Source organism: Panthera leo, chromosome D1 (genome assembly GCF_018350215.1).
Source record: "Panthera leo isolate Ple1 chromosome D1, P.leo_Ple1_pat1.1, whole genome shotgun sequence".
NCBI lineage: Eukaryota > Metazoa > Chordata > Mammalia > Carnivora > Felidae > Panthera > Panthera leo.
Window position 1 is genome coordinate 56,105,160 of NC_056688.1, and position 24,511 is coordinate 56,129,670.

The 24,511-nt window shown below is 37.1% G+C and overlaps 1 protein-coding gene across 2 annotated transcripts in view; it reads right to left on the bottom strand.

Annotated features, from left to right (window-relative positions):
* Positions 1-24,511, bottom strand: part of UVRAG (UV radiation resistance associated) — a 297,399-nt gene that overhangs the window by 251,435 nt on the left and 21,453 nt on the right. For both annotated transcript variants that reach the window (XM_042904090.1, XM_042904092.1), the window contains exons 2-3: positions 12,396-12,513; positions 5,503-5,537 (exon numbers count right to left, since the gene is read on the bottom strand). In XM_042904090.1, the coding sequence (XP_042760024.1) occupies positions 5,503-5,537; positions 12,396-12,513 (153 nt within the window). The remainder of the gene's footprint in view (positions 1-5,502; positions 5,538-12,395; positions 12,514-24,511) is intronic.

Below are 24,511 nucleotides of genomic sequence, written 5' to 3' on the forward strand. Positions count from 1 at the left end.
TAGCCTGTTCCCTCACTTCTTTCAATTATCTATTCAAATGATTTCATCTATGTGACTACCAGAGAAAAAGAGCAACCCAGCCTGCCAGATACTCTCGGATTCTGCTTTATTTTACTCCATTATCTTTATTACCATCTAACATAGTCCAATTTATCATCAATTCTTTATTTTTGAAGCAGAGAGAGAGAGAGAGAGACTGAGAGAGCGGGGAAGGGGCAGAGAGAGAAGGAGAGAGAGAATTTTAAGCAGGCTCCATGCCCAGCGTGGAGCCTGACACAGGGCTCAATCTCACTAACCGAGAGATCATGACCTGAGTCAAAGTCAAGAGTCAAATGCTTAAACCAGTGAGCCACCCAGGCACCCCCAGTTTATGATCAATTCTAACATGCACTCGCCTTCGCTTTGTAAGATGAACTTTAATTTTAGAAATGTTAAGATCGATAAGGTTCTATAACTTTTGACCACCAGGTGGCAGTCATCAAGAGTCACTGTCTCTACAAGCACAACCTCAAAAATAGTTGTTTTTAGTATCGGCTCTTTTAAGTTAGGCACACCGTTGGCACTACCCATGCTGAGTTTGGCATTTAAAATATCTCTCCTGGTGTAAACTGAAACAAACAAAAAACCCTGTACATAATATCTATCAAAATTTTAAATTCAAAAGATTGAAAGAGCAGCAAGTGATCGCAACAATGTGGAATAACCCAGAACTCTCATAGACTGTTGGCCAGACTGCAAATGAAACAATAATCTGGGAAAGCTGTCTGGCATTATATACTCAAGGGGGTCACATGCATACTCCCTGCAGGCTCACTCCTAGATATGTATCTCAACAGAAACGTCCACACATGTTCAACCAACAGATACACAGGAGAATATTCACACCAGCACTATTCATATTCGCTCAAGACTAGAAACTAACCAAATGCTTATCAACAGAAAAATGGATAAATTCTGGGACATTCACACAATGCAATATTATAAACAAACTACAAATATACCTACAATATGAATGACTTACAATATACAGTTGAGACTCTTATAAAGTGGAAGTCAGACACAAAAGAGTGCATACTGTATGATTTCATTTCTATAAAGCTTAAAAGTAAGTAAAATTAATTTATGATGTTAAGTCAGGACAGCAGCAGTAACTGAAGAAGGCATGAGAGGGCTTCTGGGGCACTAAAAATATCCTATTTCTTGACCTGCGTGGTGGTTACACGAATTTCAGAAAATTCATCCAGGTGTATACTTAAGATATGTAAACTCTTCTTTATGTATGTTAAGTTTCAATAAAAAGTATTGTTTTTATGTAGACAAGAAGGCATAGACACAGAGCAACAAATCATGAATTTGGTATTAGAGAAGCAAGTATTTGTCGATGAAGAAAAAACCCTCATCCATCCTTTTCTACAAGATGTAATGAAATTCCCACAGATTAAGGAAGCATATTTATATTTTATTACCGAGATACCTACAAAAGATTCCCATCACAGGTCAAACAGTATACCTAAACGAAGGAAAGACTGCTAAATAAATACCTTGGAAAGGTAAAAGAAATTTCAAAGTAACAAGAAGCTAGGAAGATTGAATCAAAACTCATCCAGGACTATTACAAAAGCCCTGTGTTTCAGTTTAATTACAAGTGTTTATTTTTCTTGGTGAACAAGAAAAAATGGTAAATCTTACAACTGACAACTTGGATTAGACTATTTTCTCTTTTCTTACTTGTTTGCCAAATACAAACCAAACACAAGACAATGACTACAGAGGTTATAAAAATGTCCCTGCCTTTATAAGGTTTATCATATATATTAAAGAAGCTAAAACAACCATATGAACAGCTCTTACAGCTTTAGAATGATACTGGGGGGGGGGGGGGGGGGAGCACCTGAGTGGTTCAGTCAGTCAAGCATCCGACTTCGGCTCAGGTCATGATCTCACGGTTCACGAGTTTGAGCCCTGCCTTGGGCTCCGTGCTGACAGCTCAGAGCCTGGAGCCTGCTTCGGATTCTGTGTCTCCCTCTCTCTCTGCCCCTCCCCTGCCCATGCTCGTTCGCTCGCTCTCTCTTTCTTTCAAAAATAAATAAACATTAAAAAAAAAGGTTTTTTTAAGAATGGTACTAGTAGTAGAAGTATAAAGTTTGTTTTCTCAGAGCACACAAAAAGGGAAATCTCTTCCTGCTAATGTTACAAATTATAAGAAAGCTTTTCAAAGCATCCAGACTGTGCTGTCCAATACACTATCCATTGGCCACTTGTGGCTATTTAAATTAAAATTAAATAAAATTTAAAATTTAGTTCCCCAGTATTACTTAACCGCATTTCAAGTGCTCAGCAGCCACATGTGGCCAGTGACACATGTACTGGGCAGTGCACAGAACACTGTATTCCAGAGTCAGAAAGATGCACAGATAGGTACCTAAGGACAGCTTAATCTAATATTTGGGCAAAAACACTTTTCAACCCTGTGGCCATTTTTCCATATTTCCTTTGACATCACAATGGCAAAACCGGCCACTCTGGTCTGGAGACCAAACTAAAACTATAAACCTAGGGAAAAGAGCTGAAGCCTTAAAGTTACAGGAGTAAAAACCAATATTCACAAGCTCACCAGAATTCAACTTAGTTCACTCACCAGAGTGAAAATTTACCCAAAGCTTCAGCTAGAAATAAATGAAGCATTGCCTTGCCTAATCTTTAACAGCTAATGGAAGACTGGGGGTTCAGGATATAACTTCGAAGTCAGTCAATAAACGTACTATTAGAGGAGTCTATTCATTAAGAAACATTTGCTGAGCACCTTCTATGTGCCACACATAACTGGTAACCAGGAGGAATAAGAGCATTAAGTCACTAACTCTATTCAGCAAATATTACAATAGCTTAAGAATCACAAACTCCTGGGGCCCCTGGGTGGTTCAGTTGGTTAAGTGTCTGACTTTGGCTCAGGTCATGATCTCACAGTTCGTGAGTTCAAGCCCCGCATCAGGCTCTGTGCTGACAGCTCAGAGCCTGGAGCCTGCTTTGGATTCTGTGTCTCCCTCTCTCTCTCTCTACACTGCCCCCGCTCGCACTCTGTCTCTGTCTTTCAAAAACAAGTAAAATGTTAAAAAAAAAAATTTTTTAAATCACAAACTCCTAAGCAGGGAAAAAACCAACAAATTCTGCTTATCTGTGGTTCTTCAGAAACGCAAGGAGAGAAGTGACAATGTGCCATTTCCAGCATATTCTCTGAGAGTTGTTGATTCCTATAGTACCCAATGCCCATTAATCTGAACTAGTCACAATGATTTAGCAAAAAGCAAAGAAGGAAGAGTCCTTTCCAAAAAAAAAAGAAATGAATTGCAGTTTATCAAACCTATATTAAGCTATTAAAGAAAGAACAACCCTTGCCAGAAATACCATAATCTCAAAGCATATCCTTAAAAGGAAACATCAACAAATCAACATTTATCAAACAACTCCCAAGAAGTACACTGGGAGCTAGAGGGACATAAAGATAGTCAAGCAGTCTCTTGACCTTCCAAAGCTTTCATCTGCTTTGGGAGATGAAACATTCATGAACAATTACAATGTAAGCAAATGCTGTAAGTGGTATACCCGTGAAACAACTGCAGTACAAACCGTAAGTTGAAAGGACTTTGGAAGTCTTTTGTCCAAACCTCTCCCTTGTCTGAAATCCATTCTACAATATTTTTATAAAACATGTATTCAATCTAAGTACACCAGGGATGAAGATATCACAGCCTCACGGGCAATTCAGAAGCAATGGAAGCTAGGAGCCAAAAAGAGGCGAAGAGTTTACATTCAAAGAGATGATGTTTAGAAATAAGAACTTGAAAGTCAAATGACAGCAAGTAAATACAAAACCAATTATGAAGAACAATACACTAAAGGAGCACTATTAGCACAGGGTCCATTATGACACAAATCCAGAGAAAAAGCAATGGGACATTGTAAAATCATTCCCAACAAGAGTTTTGATTATCAAAGGGGGTGGGGGTAGAATAAATCAAGGTGAAATTCTATTCTATCTGCCCCTTAAACCACCCACTCTTCCCTAGCTCTCTCTGCTCTGTAGGACACTTTTATTTTCACCTGAGCCAAGAGAGGAAGAGAAACTGGTATTGACTCATTAGCTACTATACGTCAGGCATGAGTTCATATGTCATTGAATATATGTAGAATAAGAGCGATACTGGGGATTTGGAGCTCCTCCGAGGTGGGCTCTAGGAAACTGACCTAGAAGCCAAATTTATTATGCTATTTTAGAAACATTTAGAAGGCAGCTTAATAAAGAGGAAAGAGTAGCAGAGACCTAAAGACAGAGGTCTGTACTTGGGATCTGGTCCTGCATGTGACTGCAAAACTTGTTGGGCCTCTCTGGATGTCATTTTCTTAAGACCTACCCCATCCACCTTACCGAATGTTCTAAGAACCAAAATGGAATACATACGTAAAAGGATTCTGTAAACACAACACATCACTGATATCTATTTATTCATCTGACAAGTATTTGCTGAACATCTATAATATTCTAGACTCTGGGCAAGGTCCTTGCTCTCATGGTTGTGTTCTCTAGTAGGTGGGACATAGATAATCAACACAAACAAATGAGTGAATAAGAATTTCCAAGAGTGATAAATGCTCTAAAGAAAATAAAACAGGTGATGTAAAAAGAGTGACTAGGAGAAAGGGAACCACTTTCAATGGAAGAGTCATAGAAAGCCAACCAAAGTTCTATCACTGAGACCTCAAAGACTTCTTCAGCGAAATAAAGAGCTGGGGACATAAGAAATAAGACAAGCTTAGCATGTATAAAGCACTGAACAAATGAGGTATGTCTGGAACACAGTAAGTAAGGAAAAGTATTAAGAGATAAGGAGGGAAAAGTGAACACGGGCCAAATCAGGTATGGTCTTGGACCATTAAAAGGATATGATAATTACCATAAAGCTCTTTTTTTTTTATCAACATGGCCCAAAAAACGGAGCCATTCATACAAATATCTCAAGTATACATTATCAAAAGTAGGACGCTTCCAACTTTCTAACTTAGCAATGACATCACTAAAAAACAAGTGGAAGGATCCTATACAATGGCCCTAACATGAAATTTGTAAGAACTATATCTAAACAAAGACATCATTTATTATGTTTGGTTAACACAAATAGTCAAAAAAAAAAAACCAAACCCCTCTATAGTAAATAGAACTGACAGAATTATAGAATTTGAGTTAAAAAAAAAAAATTTGAAGTTTTAACAGAGAAAATATCAGTTCCTTCAGCAAACATTCATCAAGCACCTACCATGTGCCAGGCATTTTCTAAGCACAAAAGATACAGCAAAATAAATCAATGAAAATTTAAGCAATAAGTAAGCGAAGATTTAACTGTAGAAGTATCATAATACCAGAACTGAATTTGAACTTCTGCCTCAGCATTTTCTGAAACAGGAGTTGTAGGCTTAGTCAGTGTACCTGTCAGAAATCAAACTTACCAAGGAATTCTTAATCACTTCACTTCTATAAAATTCTGGAAAAGAAGAAAAAAAACAATAAGTGATATGAAAGAAAATAAGCTCATTAACTCTTAATCCTGCAAATTTTTAACATTTGTTCCAGTAAAACATTTATAATATTTTCAAGGGATATAATTTCCCTATATTTTCTACAAAAATAATTTATTTTTCTGCAAAAAAATAAACATAAATTAAAAGATTTTAAAGGAAAAAACATTAATAAAGAAAAATCAAAGCTTATTAAGATTTAATTTAGTAAATTTTACCCCAGATACAAATTTGAGCCCTTAAAATTTTAGACTTTCTTCTCTCCTACCTTATGGCCACTCTGCAAAAACTGATTCCATCTGCTCTGTTTTTCTCAAACATCTCTAATATGATCATCCATCATAGTACTGTGGAACGGACAATGATCTAGCAACCAGGTAACCTAACTTCTACTTCTACCTGTCATTAACATTCTGTCTCTTTAATCTCCTTGGGCCCATTTCTCATTAGACAACTTAGAGAATTAGACTAATAAGCAAAGGTCCTCTTGCAAGCTTTGAAATTTCATGATTCTACAAACCTTCATGCATATCATACATGTTAACAAAACCTGAAGGCACAATCAAGAGAGAAATGTCTCAGATATTCACACAAACATCGCCTCTTCTGACCCTGCTGAAGTCACCATTGTGATGCTCTGTCTCTCAAGAGCTTACAAGGACCCTGGTATCCTTGTGTTGCTATTAGAGAAATTTCCCAGGCGTGATGCACATACCACTGGTACTTGAGATGATTTTAGGTGATACACGGACACACTTACTTTTTTCTTACGTATTTGAATTTATGTTTCATATATTCATCAACCCCTAACTGTAAGCTCTGAAAGGACAGGAGCAATTGTTTTGTACAACTGCTGTCTCCTCAGCACGTAAAACCATTCCTGGCACAGAGCAGACACTCAATAAATATTTCGTAATTAAATGAACAATTTTACTTAGACATAAGTTTAAAAATAAGGAACTTAAACATATAAAGTATGCAACATTATAGATGAAACTCAAATATAGTGAAACATGCCAAAGAAGTCCATGACTGAAGCTTAGGACTAGTCAGGCAATAAATGGATAGCAGGCCTATGCACACATAAAACTCCAACGGGCAAGCTCTGGTTAAAGCACTTCTTGATATACTGCTTATATTACTGTAGGTTTGTCTTTCTTAAAAAAAATTAAAAAGATAAGGATGATTATTTTACTCCGTGGAGAGATAGTCACAATGTATTAAGTAGGGGAAAAAGTTCCAAAATAAAATTTACAACAGGATCCAAATTTTTATAATTATGTTAGTAATGTTTATCTTAGGTGATAGAATTAGGCTGCTAACTTTTTCTACTTGGCGGTTTCTATTTTTCTATTTTGAAAAATTATTTAAAATAAGAAAAGGAATAATTCTGGGGTGCCTGGGTGCTCAGTCAGTCAAGCGTCTGACTTTGGCTCCGGTCATGATCTCGCGGTTCATGAGTTCAAGCCCCATGTCGGGCTCTATGCTGACAGCTCAGAGCCTGAAACTTCAGATTCTGTTGTTTCCCTCTCTCTCTGTCCCTCCCCTGCTCGCTCTCTCTCTCTCTCTCTCAAAAATAAATGAACATTTAAAGAAAGAAAAAGAAAAGGGATTATTCTAATTGTTTTTAAAAGGACCCCTCTACTGATGAACATTCAGGTTACTGGTAATTTTTAGATATTTCAAGTAAGTTATAAATAAACAATCATTTAGAGATATATATTCTAGACCCTTGAATCTATAAGATAAACAATTAGAAGTAAAATGCAAGATTAAAGGAAAAATAGTTTGTGTTTAATAGATATTACCATGTTGTTCTCTAAAAGTACTGTACCAATTTACAACCTTACTTGTGAAAATCCCAACATTAGACAACCCTAAGTATCATTCTTTTCATTTTTCCCATATGATTAATCAATTACTCCAACCATAAATTAACTATAAAAGTTTATGTGTGTAGGTGTGTGTGTGTGTGGGTGGGTGGGTGGGTGTATTCTACTTTATGTGTAGCATGTTTATTTTTAGGGGGAAAAACTAAAAGGGCTTAAAAATGTTTTTTTATTACAAAGTACTTTCATGTTATACTTAATTTATTTTTGTATTGTTTGAATTTATTGCAAGCATGTACTACTTTAAAATCAATGGGAAAAAAAGATATTCCTCTTTTCTTTAGAGAGAATTCCTCAATTTAATCTGCAAAGTATCTAAATTAAACAGTTCCCAAAATAAATATCTTTAGCTCTAAGAGGAGTATCACTATTTCTTCCAAAACTTTGCTGATGAAATATATGTATAAAAGAAACTAAACAATAGGCTTTCTCCATTAGACCTTCAAAACAGGCTTGCTAATTTAAATGGAGAGAGGTCAACAAAAAAGCCACATACAAAATCATGGAGTACAGGGCAATGTCTAACATGGGCCTACACTGTTCACCATTCTGTTACACCTAAAATAGTTTCAATAAAATTAGCAGCATGATGCAAAACATAATAGTGAATGGAGGAGAATTCAGAGCCAAAATATAGTTCCAATCCCCAATCTACCTATCAGCTTTATCCTGGACAAGTCAATTAACCTTTTGGACCACATGGTTCCTTCACCTTTCAAAGGACAATGACACATGGACGATAACAAGGTTACTGTGAGGCTCAAATGAAATAGCGAATCAAAAATACTTTATAAACTATAATTTTTATTAACACAGTTCTATTAATTTTTATTAACTCAATTTAAGCAAAACTATTCGACAAGTAAATTTTCAAGTCATCCAAGACCTATTTCTACATGAAAGGGACGATTAGATACAAATGCTTCTCTATCCATGCTAAGTAAGACCTAAAAAAACAAAAACAAAAACAAAAACAAAAACAAAGCAATTAGAGAATGTAGAGCATGGTTTCAATGGCATGTTTTGGCTGTTATGCAGCATTCCATTCATTCAACAAATGCTTTTTTTAGTACCTCAACCTCACTCATAAAGGAGGAATACAAACTTAAAGTTTACTATAAAATTATTTTTCACCTATCAGATCGGCAGAAATTCAAAAGTTTGATTGCACAGTCTATTGGTGAGCCTGTAAGGGAAAAGCCACTCATACATACCAAGTGGGAATGTAAACAAAGACAATTTTGCAGTATCTACCAAAACTATAAGTACGCATTCTTTGTACTTCCACTTCTTGGAAATTTACCCCATAGCTAAACTAGCACTCATACAAAATAATGTACTTATGAAGTTAGTCAAAGCAGTACTGTGCATATGACAAGAACCACCTAAATGCCCACCAACAGAGGCCAGTTAAATAAATTCTGGTACATCTATTCAATGCAAAAATATTCAGAAAAAAAAATTACGGAAGCTCTCTGTGAACCAATATGGAAAAATGTCTAAGACATTTTAGGTGAAAAATGGAAAGCACAGAAATATATGTAGTTTCGTACTATTTTTAGTTGTATTTGCATAAAGAATCTCAGAAAAGAGAAACAAGAAATGTAGAACAGTAGTTTTTAGGCTGGGGTAAGAAACTAGGGAATGGGACAGGTGAAAGAAAGAGTTTAAGCCTTTATATATATTTTGAACCATGACTGCATTAGCTATTCAAACAATTAAATGAAAAAAATATACGAGGGTTTACTATGTGCCAAGCCTTGTTCCAAGTGCAGTGAACAAAACTAACCTAAAATCTTCTGGATTATATAGAGTTAATCTTCTGATGTATTCAAAATAGCTGGCTGGCATTCCAGGAGAGGACAGGCACTCAACATTTTGTGGGTGAAAAAAGAACTATGTCTAAAGAACAAAATTGATTTTATAAAAATTCCAAGTTTAAGAGGGAATCACAATTAGAACCTAGCTCTTCATCCATTAACACAAGGCTTTGTTCTTTGGGGATGTGATGATTTGAACTACCTAAAAAGTAGGCAATCTCCCAAGAGCACTAAAAGATGCCAAAAGTCAAAAAATCTCACACATAACTTCTTAGGATCTGCTGTGAATTCAGCCAAAATAAAAGAATAACTTAGAAATCAGTATTTCAAATATTCTCCCCCGTAAAAAAAAAAACAAAAAAACCTTTCTTTTAAAACTAAGAAATGATGCCACTAAACAGGTGGTACAAGTGGTTTTGTGAGAAGAACCAAATGGCCCTCTATCATGGCATCCTACACTGAGGGCCACATAATGATCATGAAATGAATATCTGGGCTTGTCATCAGAGGTCCAATGAGGTAAGGTGGATTAACTAGGCTTCCTAAGGAAAGAGCTTCCCAGTTCCTCCTATGGTAGTTAAAAGTTATAAAGTCCGACTTATGCACCCAAAAGAGGACCATAGATAGACTTCATTTAACTATGACATTTTGGAGTAGGCATTAACTCTCAGAATTATCAGTTCACTTATTTTAGGGATAAATTAAGCAAAGCTCACAAGAGGAACTAAATGTCCTAGCCAAGGGACTTGCCAATTAGTGACAGACTCAACCACTAACAGAGACCCCCCTGTGGTCTATACCAGCTATTCCCTAACTATGAGAATGAGCATTTCATTGAGGGAACTTTTAACTTCTAAACTCAAGGTGTAATCTGAGCTAGAAGGAAAAAAAAAGTAATTTTGTTTCCATGGCATCTCTTAGACAACTTTTTTGCAAGATGGTCATCAACCAGACCCATGACTACTCTCTTCTTAGAAACTACTACAATTGTTAAAAAAAAAAAAAGGGGGGGGGTGGGGTGCCTGGGTGGCTCAGTCGGTTAAGCATCCAACTTCAGCTCAGGTCATGATCTCGCAGTTTGTGGGTTCGAGCCCCGCATCGGTCTCTGTGCTGACAGCTCAGAGCCTGGAGCCTGCTTCGGATTCTGTGTCTCTCCATCTCTCGGCCCCTCCCCTGCTCATGCTCTGTGTCTCTCTGTCTCTCAATAATAAACGTTTAAAAAAAAAAAAAAAACTACTACAATTGTTAACATTACAAATCACCAAATACCTAAAATGTGCTAAGTACTATGTGAATTACTCTTATCAAAGAGAACACTGGACCAAGAACATATAAATTTCATGAAGATAATCAAGGACTAATTATATAGAAACATATCAAAAATTTTAAACGCTCTGACATTGTCATATATTGCTAATGATAAAACCAGTTAGTGAGCAGGAGACCAAATGTATTAAGGTCTGAAAAAAATGCTTATACCCCTAGGACAAATAATAACGAAACTGTTCCCTCTTCCTTCTGGACACATAGGAAGACAACATATCCCAGTCCTTTCTTCATCTAAAAAGGACTACACTACTGATTTATGGCCAATGGAATATGATGGAATTTATGGGGAACATTTCTGTTATAAAAATCTCCCTCAAATGATCCTCCTCTCTTGCCATGCCCCAAGTCATGTATTGATGATAGCAGCATTCCAAAATAGAAGAAGCCTGGATACCTGAGTCACCACTTAGAGGACAACTACCAATACCATGCCTGATAAAGAACACCTGCATTGGACTTAGTGTAAGAAATGTATTATGTTATGCCACTGAGATTTGTGGTATTTGTTATAGTAGCTAGCATTAATCATTCAGATTAATATAACTGTTTTTTAGAAATGCAATATTTACAATGAAAAGAATGAAATAAAATTATATGACAACGGCAGAATTTAGAGTCTTTTTTCTCACCCTTAAAAATTGTTTTAATGCTATTTACATTGTGGTGGTTTACGTTACACAATGCTATTTTCTCACCCTTAAAAATTATTTTAACGCTATTTGCGTTGTGCTACCCTATGTAATTCCTGACTGAATCTCCTAATGAGCATATACTGGTATTGAAATTAAAAAACAAAAAATAAAAAAAGGTGTTAAATGATTACGGTTTTAATAATGGTTTTTAAAAGTAATTAAAACCAAAAAGATAAGACATTGTTTGAATTTTTCATCTTTCTTTGCCAGAGGACAAAATTCAAATAAGCCTTTAGTACCTCCAATTAAAATAACGCTACTTTTTGTTAATATAAATAGACCTTCAATCACATCTTACCAAGTGTTATCACCTTATCTCAGTTGTTCCTCACAAATACCTGTCTTGCCAATTTCATAAGGCATCATCTCCACTTTACAAATGGGAAAAGTGCGGTTCAAAAAGACATGATCTTTGTCCAATGTCACACAGCTAGTAAATGGCTGAGCTAGACCTACTATGCATGTATTTGCAATCCTAATCCAATATTCCTGTCATACACCATGCTTGTTCTCTTCTACCATCCAACATAGGTCAATGGATTATATCCAAGTACCTTTCATCCAATATGTATTCAAAAGGTGCTTGTGATTTTGAATCAAATATTTGGTCTACTCTCAGAATTGTCACTTATGGAGCAGTCCACAGTACAATAGGTACAAATGAATTCAAGGAAACCATGGCATTCTTCTAAAAATGACGCCATATATACACAAGGAATTACCGATATGAGAAGACATAAACTGGTCCTAAGTTTACCATAATATTTCAACAATTATATTTTAAAGAAAACAAAATTAGTACTGTATGCTGGACTCATATAGTATATTTTAATGATACCAACTAGAATAAAAACATTAATAGCTAACATGCATAAATAAATGATAAATTTATCAATTTAAGAACTACCCAAAAGCCCTGTTTCTTTTATATATGATATATGTAACTACTGCTCATTAAATATTTTCAGACAGTATGACAATTTTGCTTCCCAATAAGCAATAACAGCAAAGCGAGGGCACTGTCACTCACTTGTATTACAAAAGAATAAAAATGAGATGTAACAATCTGTGGGCAAGTCCACAGATTCTCTTACCTTTGTATATCTTTTCGGTATTACACAAGTGAAGTGTGAAGTAGGTGTCAAGGAGCTGATGGCCGTTTCTATTAACAATATTCCGGGCAGCAATGTTCCGAAGGTGTCTAAGACGCCGCTAAAAATTAACAACAAAAAAGAGGGACATGTTCAGTTTTTTCCTCATAAAACTTTCTGAAAGTTACAATCCAAAAATGAAATACAGTTAAGCTATCCCATTTATTTGTTAACCCAGCAACCTTAACCCAGTCTCTTATTTATGATTTAGTATCCACTCTGTCAAATAGGAATTATACCTGCCCCATCTCCTTTATGGGGTTGTTGTGAGCATGAAATGACAACAGATATAAGATATTTTCAAAAAGCATAAATGTTATATAAGTGCTACTCACCTGTAAAGAGCATTAGTATTTCCTGGAACATAAACCAAGTAGTAATTTGTTTTCTTCCCTTCGGAAGGATACCGGAGACATGCAAGTCCGTCTCATACCAACAGACAAGCAGTTTTTACATACATATACCCCAGCTGCTTGTTCAGTCTAGATGCCAGATCAGCTGTACGACCAGGAAAAGATGCTTAGCCAAAACACAACTCACTGGTCACTCCAGCCAGCCAATAACCCAACTGTTGTGAGCTGAAATTAAATCCTCACCTGACCAACAGCCACCCAATCTCTTTCCTGATCAGGCCTCCTTCCCAACAACTTCTCCAACTAAGATGCACAAATCATTTGGAGCCCCAAGTGTTGAAAAGGCAAATGCTCCATAAGCAACGGTAGAAATCAACAAAACTGGAAGTTAACAGACAGCCAAGTAATAGCATGCCAAAAACAGAAGACGTTGGCAATGCTCAAGTCTGTGCCCATCAGATTCATTCCCAAAGGCTAGTTCCCTCTCAGATAATTATTTTCAGACTTAAAAACAGAAATCAAGTGCTCAGTTTTATTTTTTAACTTTTTTTTTAATATTTATTTATTATTGAGAGACAGAGAGACACAGAGCATGAGCAAAGGAGGGGCAGAGAAAGGGGGAGACACAGAATCTGAAGCAGGCACCAGGCTCTGAGCTGTCAGCAGAGAGCCCGATGCAGGGCTCGAACTCACAAACCGTGAGATCATGACCTGAGCTGTCAGACACTTAACCGACTGAGCTACCCAGGCGCCCCAAGTGCTCAGTTTTAAAAAATGCTTACAGCTCTCCCTTCAGGCTGAAAGACAGCCCAATCTACTAAGGTAAGACCATCTTCAATTACATGCGCAGCCAGCCAGAAAAGTGCAGTTCTTTCTTTCCATGCACATACCAACCTAATCTTTTCTCCCAATCTAGCGATTAAGATTCTTTAATAGGGAAGGTTATTGTCTAATAAATTGGTTTAATCCTCTAAGTATGAAAAGCCCCAAATATATTTATGAAAAGTTCCTAGGGCTTACTCTAAAAGACTCATTTTTCTACAATCTGCCAGTGGTTTCCATTTCATACCCTGGATTACAGCAACTATCTCCTCCTATATATTTTTTATTAGCCCTCTCACTCAAGATTTTAAATTAACAGGAACCACTAGTTACCTATATACAATAACCACATCTATTTTGCTGTAAGATTGCAATCTTGATCTTCTGTTCGAAGACCTGAAAATATTACCCAAAGTCTCTCTAGAATGAAGTACAAACTTTCCATATTGCTTTCAAAGCCCTATACAATCTGACCTCTCCACATCCTATCCTTATTTTAGACTAGATCTTCCACATAGCCAACCCCTCAGTCACACATGAATGCTTAAGATCCCATGAAAAAGATAATGCACGTTCCTAGCTCCAGGCTTTTGTTAATTCTAGCCCCGTCGATCTAAAATCCATTTTCTTAAAGGAGATCCCATTTCTAGTTTAGGAGAAAAGATTCCTCCTTCCTGAGTCTCTAACTGAAATTAGTTGCTCCTTTATTTAAATAAATAAGAACTTGGCTGCTTCTCTCCTAGAGCACTTATATCATTCAATCTAGTCTTAAAAGTCATTGGTTAGTTATCTTCCCTATTAATCTAGGAGGAAAAGACTTGATGACAGAGACAATTACCATCACTACACTATCAGCACTTATTAAATGCTTACCATGTGCCATGCACTGTGCTAAACACTTCATACATATGATCTTTTTTTTTTTAATTTTTTTTTAACGTTTTTATTTATTTTTGAGACAGAGAGAGACAGAGCATGAATGGGGAGGGGCAGGGAGAGAGGGAGACACAGAATCGGAAGCAGGCTCCAGGCTCTGAGCCATCAGCCCAGAGCCCGACACGGGGCTCAAACTCACGGACCATGAGATCGTGACCTGAGCCGAAGTCGGACGCTTAACCAACTGAGCCACCCAGGCGCCCCCATACATATGATCTTATTTAACCCTCATAACAACCCCATGAGGTTAGGTTTTACTCATTATTGTGATTCATCTCTTTATCCCAACATTCCTACAAAACCAAATATAAAACAGTAAATAATAAATGAGCAGGATATCTCAAAAGAAGGAAGAAAGAAGGCAGAGGAAAGCAAAGGGGTTATACCTATATACGTAGGTATATACCATACACTATCTCCTATATATGTGTGTGTGTATATATATACATACATACATGTATACACACACACACACACACACACACACACATGTGTGTGTGTGTGTGTGTGTGTGTGTGTATTTATAATTATAACTGATACAACTTGGTCTTTACACTCCCCTATTGCTATAGGGGACAGAGCAAGCAATGATCTATCCTTCAACTCAAGAGAATAATTGTATGACAAAATAATAATAACGGAACAGACTGCTTTACAAAGCAATGTGCAAGGCTTGGACAGAGACTGAATCTACAGTGGATACATAGATATTGGTGAAGAGATCTTTCCACTATCTAGGAAGTTGGCAAAACCAGCTTCAAGACGCCTTCTGACTCCAAGCTCTAGATTCTAAAATCAGTAATGGAGTCTACAAACATTCACCCAAGGTATCAGTATTGTTTCCAAGCTTCCCTCCACTCACACAGATAAAACAGAACTGACTACATCGCAGCATTTTATAAGAAGATTTACAACAACAACAACAAAAACTCTTCCACAAATTAACCAACTATAAAGCACTGACTTTGGGTTGTACAACTTTTTACCTTTTCCCTTATTTTATTTATTTCAAAAGCAGTAGGTAAGTATTCTTATTACACCATGATTAAACTACAAGATGCTCCCAGTAGCTAGAACAGACAAAGGAAATTAACCATTTATGAGTAAAATATTGATGTCATCTTGGTGAAAAGGCAGTAAATGTACACATGAACCCTCTTATGCCCTTTGTCTTGGCTTCCTCTTTAATGACATTCATTCCAATTTTATCATAAAGCTGCTTATTATTCCCCTAATGTTAACATTAGGGGAAACTGAATGAAGGCGATTCTCTGTATTATTTTTGCAACTTTTCTATAAATTTAAAATTAGTCCAAAATAAAGTGGTTTGTTTTTTTTTTTAAGCTATTGCCTTTTTCAGACTTAGGAGGTGGGTAAGTAGGACAAAAAGACCACCAGTAAGACAACATTCACAAGCACTATGTAAGTGGAGCTCTTCTCCATTCCCACCATTCACCTCCTCCCTTTAGTCCCCACCCCCCTTCTGTCTTCCTCTCCTCCCCCTAAGACTTCATGCAATTTAAATGAAACACTGGAAGGTTAAGCCAGAAACTCGTAAAAATGGTTACCTATGGGGGTGAGAGCAAGCTGAAGGGAATACAGAGAAAAGCAAGACTTCCCTGATACTTGTTTACATAGTTTTGACTTCTGTACCGTATAAGTGTCTTACATACTCAAGAAATAAATAAGAAAAAGTTTAAACTCAACTAAACTTAGTCCAAAGTGTAATAGCAATACCAAAAATTACCACAAGTTTTAGGATATATCATCTACCTTCACCCAAACTATTACCCTATGATCCAATATTGTATTAAAGTATTGAAAAAATCAGAGTGACTTAAAGGATCCTTTCTTGCCTTCAGTTCCCCCATAAGAGCTATACTTGCAAAACGTAGAAATAGGGTTAGTTCCAGATATTTGTCTATCTTCCCCAACAATAATATAAATTCTAAGAGGAAAAAACTATTTTATTTATAGTTGTATCTCCGGCATCTAGATGACTACCTAGCAAATAGCAGGCACACAGTGTTTTTTGATTGAATTCATAATTCCCCAGTGAATTAACCCAGTGAAGAATGTCTTGGTATGGCACAGGCCTTGCAATAGTCCTCAGTGGCCTGGAAACCTTAGATCCTGACACCCACCCACCAGACAGCGAGAAAATACAGAACTAAGAACTGAAAGTGGGGTAAAGCCTTAGCAATGATTCTACTACAGCAAATCCTCAAGACTCACCTACATTCAATTGCTCTAGACTTTACAGCCTAGTGGTAGTTCATGGCCTGGTGGCACCAATAAGCATAAATACACTCCTTTTGAGCTTGGCTAAATAGAATTAAACATCAGACTTTCTCTTCAAATGGCCCACCTAAAGACAGTTAAAAATCAAATCCGTCTTATGATCTAAATTATGTCAAGCATCTCAGGAAAATATAAATATTCTGAGTAATTAAAATTTACACAGACTTTTGAATTATTCTTTATGGTAACATCCTATGCAGTTTTCTTTATCAGCAATCTCCTTAAACTTTGTCAAATGTTCTATGCCTTCATGGTTATAAAACACTTTGCGTATCATTCTTCAGCGGTAGGTTGGCAACAAAGTTGTGCTCTAAAAACATCCACTTCTAAAACTAAAGCTGAACAGATTTTAATCTTTGAACTGGAATTAACATGGCTTAAAATCCTTGAAACTTGATCTATAAAACATCCTGTATAGACATTGAAAACATTCACTAACATATAAAATTAAAATCTATTCAGCTTTGATTTCGAGGATTGATAGATGTAACTGGAGCACAACTCTACTATCCGAGATGCTGGTGGTGAGGAAAAGACCAGTGTTGCCCCAAATCCCTTAACATTTTAACAAATCTTTCAGATATAAATTCCTAAGTGGCAGGTATTGTAGATTTGAAATGTTTGCTTTATAGTAAAAAAAAAGAATAAGAATTACTCATTAGTCCTGACTGTAACTGGTGCCTCTAAAGAACCTATAATGGTTGTTTCTCTTGTTAATACTACTAACGCTGTTAGAAAACTGCTTCAAAACCTAACAGTAGTCTAAAGAAAAGCTTTTTGTGTGTGTATTTTTTGCTTGTTTTGTCATGCTCAGCACCTATTTGATTAAAACAAGGCCAAATAAAAGTGCAGATTTTCCTTTACAGAACCCCTCTCCCCTACTATCAATCTATACCCTTCCTGTAGAATTAACTCTCTTCCAACTCCAAGGATATTCACATGATGACTCAGATCATGCCAATCAGCACATTTCATCCCCCTGACCATGACATATGACTTAATTAGGACAACTGAAAGACTCAGAAATTACATTAAATTTTTGAGAGGTTTCCCCCCCCCCCCCCCCCCACACTGGCCCTGAATCTGGAAGAATATAGGGTTAGAGATGCTGGCAGCTGTCTTTGCATCACAGTGAAACTGAAGAATGAAACCAACAAGGAAGAGAGCAAAATAAGACACGTGACATTCAGGTCCTGCTGACAATTGAAGTCTCTGGATCAAACCATACCTAAAATGAGAACTACAATGACAACCACGAGCCAAGACCCTATAAAACGGTCAAAGATTACAACTAGGGAGATTTATACTGTGATTTTTTACTTAGAATTTACCCCATAACAGATTAATAGATAAAGAGTAACATTCTTTTTTTTTCAATATATGAAATTTATTGTCAAATTGGTTTCCATACAACACCCAGTACTCATCCCAAAAGGTGCCCTCCTCAATACCCATCACCCACCCTCCCCTCCCTCCCACCCTGCCATCAACCCTCAGTTTGTTCTCAGTTTTTAAGAGTCTCTTATGCTTTGGCTCTCTCCCACTCTAACCTCTTTTTATTTTTCCTTCCCCTCCCCCATGGGTTTCTGTTAAGTTTCTCAGGATCCACATAAGAGTGAAAACATATGGTATCTGTCTTTCTCTGTATGGCTTATTTCACTTAGCATAACACTCTCCAGTTCCATCCACGTTGCTACAAAGGGCCACATTTCATTCTTTCTCATTGCCACGTAGTACTCCATTGTGTATATAAAACACAATTTCTTTATCCATTCATCAGCTGATGGACATTTAGGCTCTTTCCATAATTTGGCTATTGTTGAGAGTGCTGCTATAAACATTGGGGTACAAGTGCCCCTATGCATCAGTACTCCTGTATCCCTTGGGTAAATTCCTAGCAGTGCTACTGCTGGGTCATAGGGTAGGTCTATTTTTAATTTTTTGAGGAACGTCCACACTGTTTTCCAGAGTGGCTGCACCAATTTGCATTCCCACCAACAGTGCAAGAGGGTTCCCGTTTCTCCACATCCTCTCCAGCATCTATAGTCTCCTGATTTGTTCATTCTGGCCACTCTGACTGGCGTGAGGTAATATCTGAGTGTGGTTTTGATTTGTATTTCCCTGATGAGGAGCGACGTTGAGCATCTTTTCATGTGCCTGTTGGCCATTGGATGTCTTCTTTAGAGAAGTGTCTATTCATGTTTTCTGCCCATTTCTTCACTGGATTATTTGTTTTTCGGGTGTGGAGTTTGGTGAGCTCTTTATAGATTCTGGATACTAGCCCTTTGTCCGATATGTCATTTGCAAAGATCTTTTCCCATTCCATTGGTTGCCTTTTAGTTTTGTTGGTTGTTTTCTTTGCTGTGCAGAAGCTTTTTATCTTCATGACGTCCCAGTAGTTCATTTTTGCTTTTAATTCCTTTGCCTTTGGGGATGTGTCAAGTAAGAAATTGCTACGAATGAGGTCAGAGAGGTCTTTTCCTGCTTTCTCCTCTAGGGTTTTGATGGTTTCCTATCTCACATTCAGGTCCTTTATCCATTTTGAGTTTATTTTTGTGAATGGTGTGAGAAAGTGGTCTAGTTTCAACCTTCTGCATGTCGCTGTCCAGTTCTCCCAGCACCATTTGTTAAAGAGACTGTCTTTTTTCCATTGGATGTTCTTTCCTGCTTTGTCAAAGATTAGTTGGCCATACGTTTGTGGGTCTAGTTCTGGGGTTTCTATTCTATTCCATTGGTCTATGTGTCTGTTTTTGTGCCAATACCATGCTGTCTTGATGGTTACAGCTTTGTAGTAGAGGCTAAAGTCTGGGATTGTGATGCCTCCTGCTTTGGTCTTCTTCTTCAAAATTACTTTGGCTATTCCGGGCCTTTTGTGGTTCCATACAAAAAGAGTAACATTCTAATTTAGTGGCAAGTTACAAAGAAATGTCTCATTTTGTTAACCATCCCCATGTTTTAGAAAATAATCATTGCTGGCAGGTCAATCCATTTTTGTTGATACAATTTTGAACCTCAACATGGGCAACAGCACAGCTTTAAAAACAGTCAAATCACATCCCAGAACGAATAGAAATCCAAAGCAATTTTCGGTAGTGAAATAGGTCACTGGGGTGCTATATTCCTCCCAAGTTTCGCCATTCCTTGCAGGCATCTAAAATGTTCTGACTTCTGAGGTATAATAATGACCAAAGAGAACTAATGTGTCTTTGATCTTGTTCCTCATCACTGCTGTAGAGTGACTCAGGGAGGCTGATGGCCAACAGGAGGAGGACATGGCTCCCATTCACCCTTCCTTCCCTGTCTGTAACCCTTGCTTCAAAAATAAAAGTACTATGGTTCTTAAATATAGCCACCCCACGTGTCCCGACCATCACCAAACTAAATAACCATCCCGTACACACCTTTTATGACTTCTAAAGAGATATCTTCAAAACAAATTTTGAGTCTAATTTGCTTAGTCTACAAGAGCTTTTATAAAGCAATAATAGAATCAATAATCTATAGCCCAATAGAAAAGGGGGCCAAGGATATAAAAAGGCAGACCACAGAAAAAGACATGGAAATGGTCAATAAACATATGAAGAGATGTGTAATCACACTCATAATTAAGATATGCACAACAATCACTCCACCTTATGGCAGACTAGTTTCCAAACAGTTTCCAAACAATGGTTGTACCAATACATCACATTCCACATGCCCTGTTACAATGTGATATTGCCACCCCTCCATTAAAAAATGGGACCTATGTTCCCTCTCCCTTCCACGTGGGAAGGCCTGCGACTATGGTAGAAATTAGACTGCATGACTTCTAAGGCCAAATCATAAAATTATCTAGTTCTCTTAGAATCTTCTTTCTTAGAACCCAGTCACCCGAACGCAAGGACAGCAAGCAGCTATGTGAAAAGGACTTCATAGTTCTTCTCCACAGCCTTGAGTGAGATCCCAGCTATAGCCAGACTTGTAAGTGACCATGTCAGCCCCCAGCCTTTGAGCCACCAGAAATGACATCAAGTAGAGTCAAGCTGTTCCCACCATGACCAAACCAAACTGCTGAATTACAAGCAAAATAAATGATGATGATGCTTTATGCCACTAAATTTTTCTTCTTACCTAGCAATAGAAAATGAAGAGATCTATCTGATTAAATAACCTATTTAGTCTTTGTCACAGTTGATAGAAGTAAGGAAAATTATGCTAGAGGAAACAGAAACTGGTTCAACTTAGAGGGAGGGCAATTTAGCCATAATTACTAAATTTTAAACTGTATATAATATTTGACTAAGCAATTCCACAAGTCAAAAAATGCATGCAAACATGCTTATTCTGATATTGGCTCTAAAAGCAAAAATTTAATAATCACTCTTAAATTGTGGTACATTCATACAATGGAAAACTATGTATCCATTTTTTAAGAAGTGCTAATATGGAACACAAAAGAACATGAAATTTTAAATGTTTGCATGAAGAAATATTACTATATACCCTGAATGATACAGATCAAGGGGTGCCAGCTTATTCTATAAAGAGACAGAGAAAAAATTATTTTAACTTCTTCATGGCATATCGATTCTCTTCATGTTCTTGTTTGTTTGTTCACAATCTCTTAACCATGGTAACCTCTCTTAGTCTCCTCAGTTACAAAAGCCAGTGACTACTGGACAGTTTGCTAACCTCTCATGTTGATAATCACAGACACTATGAGATAATTTTTTTAAGGAGCATTTGGTTTAGAAATGTAGTCAAACTTGTTCTGGACAGCTGCCCCCTTTCCTATCCTCAATTCATTTCTTTTTTCAGGTCAGGCATTTGTTCTTGGCCTAGGAAGAGGCTAAATGCCATGGAGGAATAAGGCCCAGGTTGTTTCCAGTAAACTCAGGTTACCACTATTTTGGTGCATTTTTTTGAGGGACAACAAAAGCAAACCTGGGAGAAGATTAGTTTTCCACATTCCCACAGAAGGTAAAAATGTTGAATTACTGAATTCAGAACTTAAGCTTGATAAATTAGATCAGTCTTTTTAAAAAATACAAAAGCTCTTCTATATTATAGCACTCTCAGTCACCTATTCTTTCTAATCTTTTGATCCCACCTGAAAGACTCCCTGTGAAAAGTTTTGAAAGAACCCTAAAATGCTTTATTTAAAACTAGTGCTTGGTGCTACTGCCTACAAGCAAATAGCACCAACAGCCAATGTTACAGATTTGAACAAACAACCCACCAATTCTAATCTCTCATATAATACATTATAGCTCCTATCCCTGAGAGCTCTCTCTGACGCACATCACACAACCTTGGAATTAAAGCCTTTATTCTGACTCCACTCTGCTCTCACTCAGTTCTAGAATGTAATTCAGTCATTTGGTAAGCACTACTAAATTATAATACAGGCTTCTTCACGGGAAAAGACAAAATATATCTCTGAACTTTCTCCATTTCTTATATATTTTGGCTCTGGGTTTTTAACCTCCACCCGATCCATCCCCAATCTCGCTGGAAGGTCTAAACTTGCCCTTTTTCCTCCATGCTTCCCTCTGGGAAACAAGCCTTTGTAGTGACAGGTCTAGCACTGTTCTCTGCACATATCTCTCATCCTTCCTCTCTTGTTCCCTTCTTCCTTCTATTTTATCTTGCTGGTATTTCCCTCCCAGACCGTGCCAAGAAATGTGGCGAGACAAACGTGGCATTCCCTAATTTCGGAGTATGTAAACCCACTAAAGAACTGGAGTTTGTGCACACAAAAAACCCAATCTGAGGTAAAACTATCCAGCAGTACACCTTCAATGAGCATGTACTACAGAACTGTTATTCTAGACATGTAAGACCAAAGAAGAAAGATACAGAATTACCTGGAAGATAAAAATTGGAAGACAGAATACAGCTGTCAGTGGTCCAAGTGTTAAAATAATAGCGTGCCCATAATTTGCTTCAATATAATTGGGGTGAGAGAGAGACTAGGCAGGCATATAATAAAACAAGATCTGCCTGGACGTGACAGTTCTTGAAGTCAGGTAATGGGTACCCGGGAGTTCATCACTCACCCCCTCATACATATACGCATTTCAATATACAGTGATATATACAACACACATTTCACTGTATGTATTTCAATAGTCACTGAAATTTCCAAAATAAAAAAGGTTTAAAGTAATACTGATAGGAATAGAAAGAAAGGGTAAGACCACATAGGAACCTAAAGCAAAAATGGGCTTAACAGGGAGACTAATTAGACAATGGATATGGTTGAGGATGAAGACAAGATTGACAAAGGAAATAAGGGAGTCAAAAGGCCCTTAGGGAAATATGGCGGTGCCTGGGTGAGCTCAGTCTCTTGAGTGTCCAAGTTTGGCTCAGGTCATGATCTCATGTTTCATGAGTTCAAGCCTCATGTCGGGCTCTCTGATGTCAGCACAGAGCCTGCTTCAGGTCCTCTGTGCCCCTCTCTCTGCCCTTCCTCCACTCACATGCGCGCTGGCGCTCTCTCTCTCTCAAAAATAAATAAACATTAAAAAAAATCAGTAAATTTTACTACATAAAATGTTTTTAAATTATGCATGGCAGGGGAGGTTGGGTGGCTCAGTCAGTTAAGCATCCGACTTCGGCTCAGGTCATGATCTCACGGTTCGTGGGTTCGAGTGGGCTCTGTGCTGACAGCTCAGAGCCTGGAGCCAGCTCTGGATTCTGTGTCTCCCTCTCTCTCTGCCCCTCCCCTGCTTGTGCTCTGTCTCTGTCTCTCAAAAATAAATAAACATAAAAAAATTTTTTTAATTCGGCATGGCAAAACTATCATATGTAAAGTCAAAGGAAAAAACAACCTAAGCAAAAATGTTTAATTCACATAACAAGCCAATTTCACTAAAACATAAAGAGTTCCTAAAAACCAATACGAAAAAAATCCAAAAACCCAACAGAAAAAAAAATAGCAAAAAATATTAACAGATAATTCACAGAAAAGGACAAACAGCACTTAAACATTTCTGAAAAGATTCTCAACCTCACTCATAAGAGAAATGCAACTTAAAACTACACTCAAGTTGGCACAGACCAGAAAGTCTGATAACCTATTCAGGGGCAAAGCAGTAGCAAAACAAGCACTTGGTTGAAAAGAGCAAAACAGGCAAAAACCTCTAAAGATGGCAATCTGGCAGTATCTACAAAATTACAAATGCACATATTCTCTGATCCAGCAACTCTCCTTCTTCACTTGTGAAAAAATGTATACTTAGAGATATCCATTATAATGTATGTAATACACTATTGTTTGTTACTAGCAAAAAACTGGAAATACGTTAAATGTCCATCAATAGGGAACCTGCTAAATTATGATATATCCTCTAGTGGAATACTAAGTGGCCAGAAAAAATAAATTAAGTGGCAGTTCTTTGAGCACTGATATGGAACAATCTACAAGACAGACTATTAATTAAAAAAAAAGAAAAAAACCCACAAAAGTTTATACAGTGTGTTTAACATGTTATCGTCTGTGTTTCATAGGGAAAAAATATATAATTACGTAAATACTGGAGGTACACACAATATAATTGATAACACTGTTTGCCCCAGGGAAGGGAAAATGGGTATTTGGGGCACGGAGTGATACGGAAACTCTTCACAGCACCCTCTTATATACCTTTGAATTGTGATCCA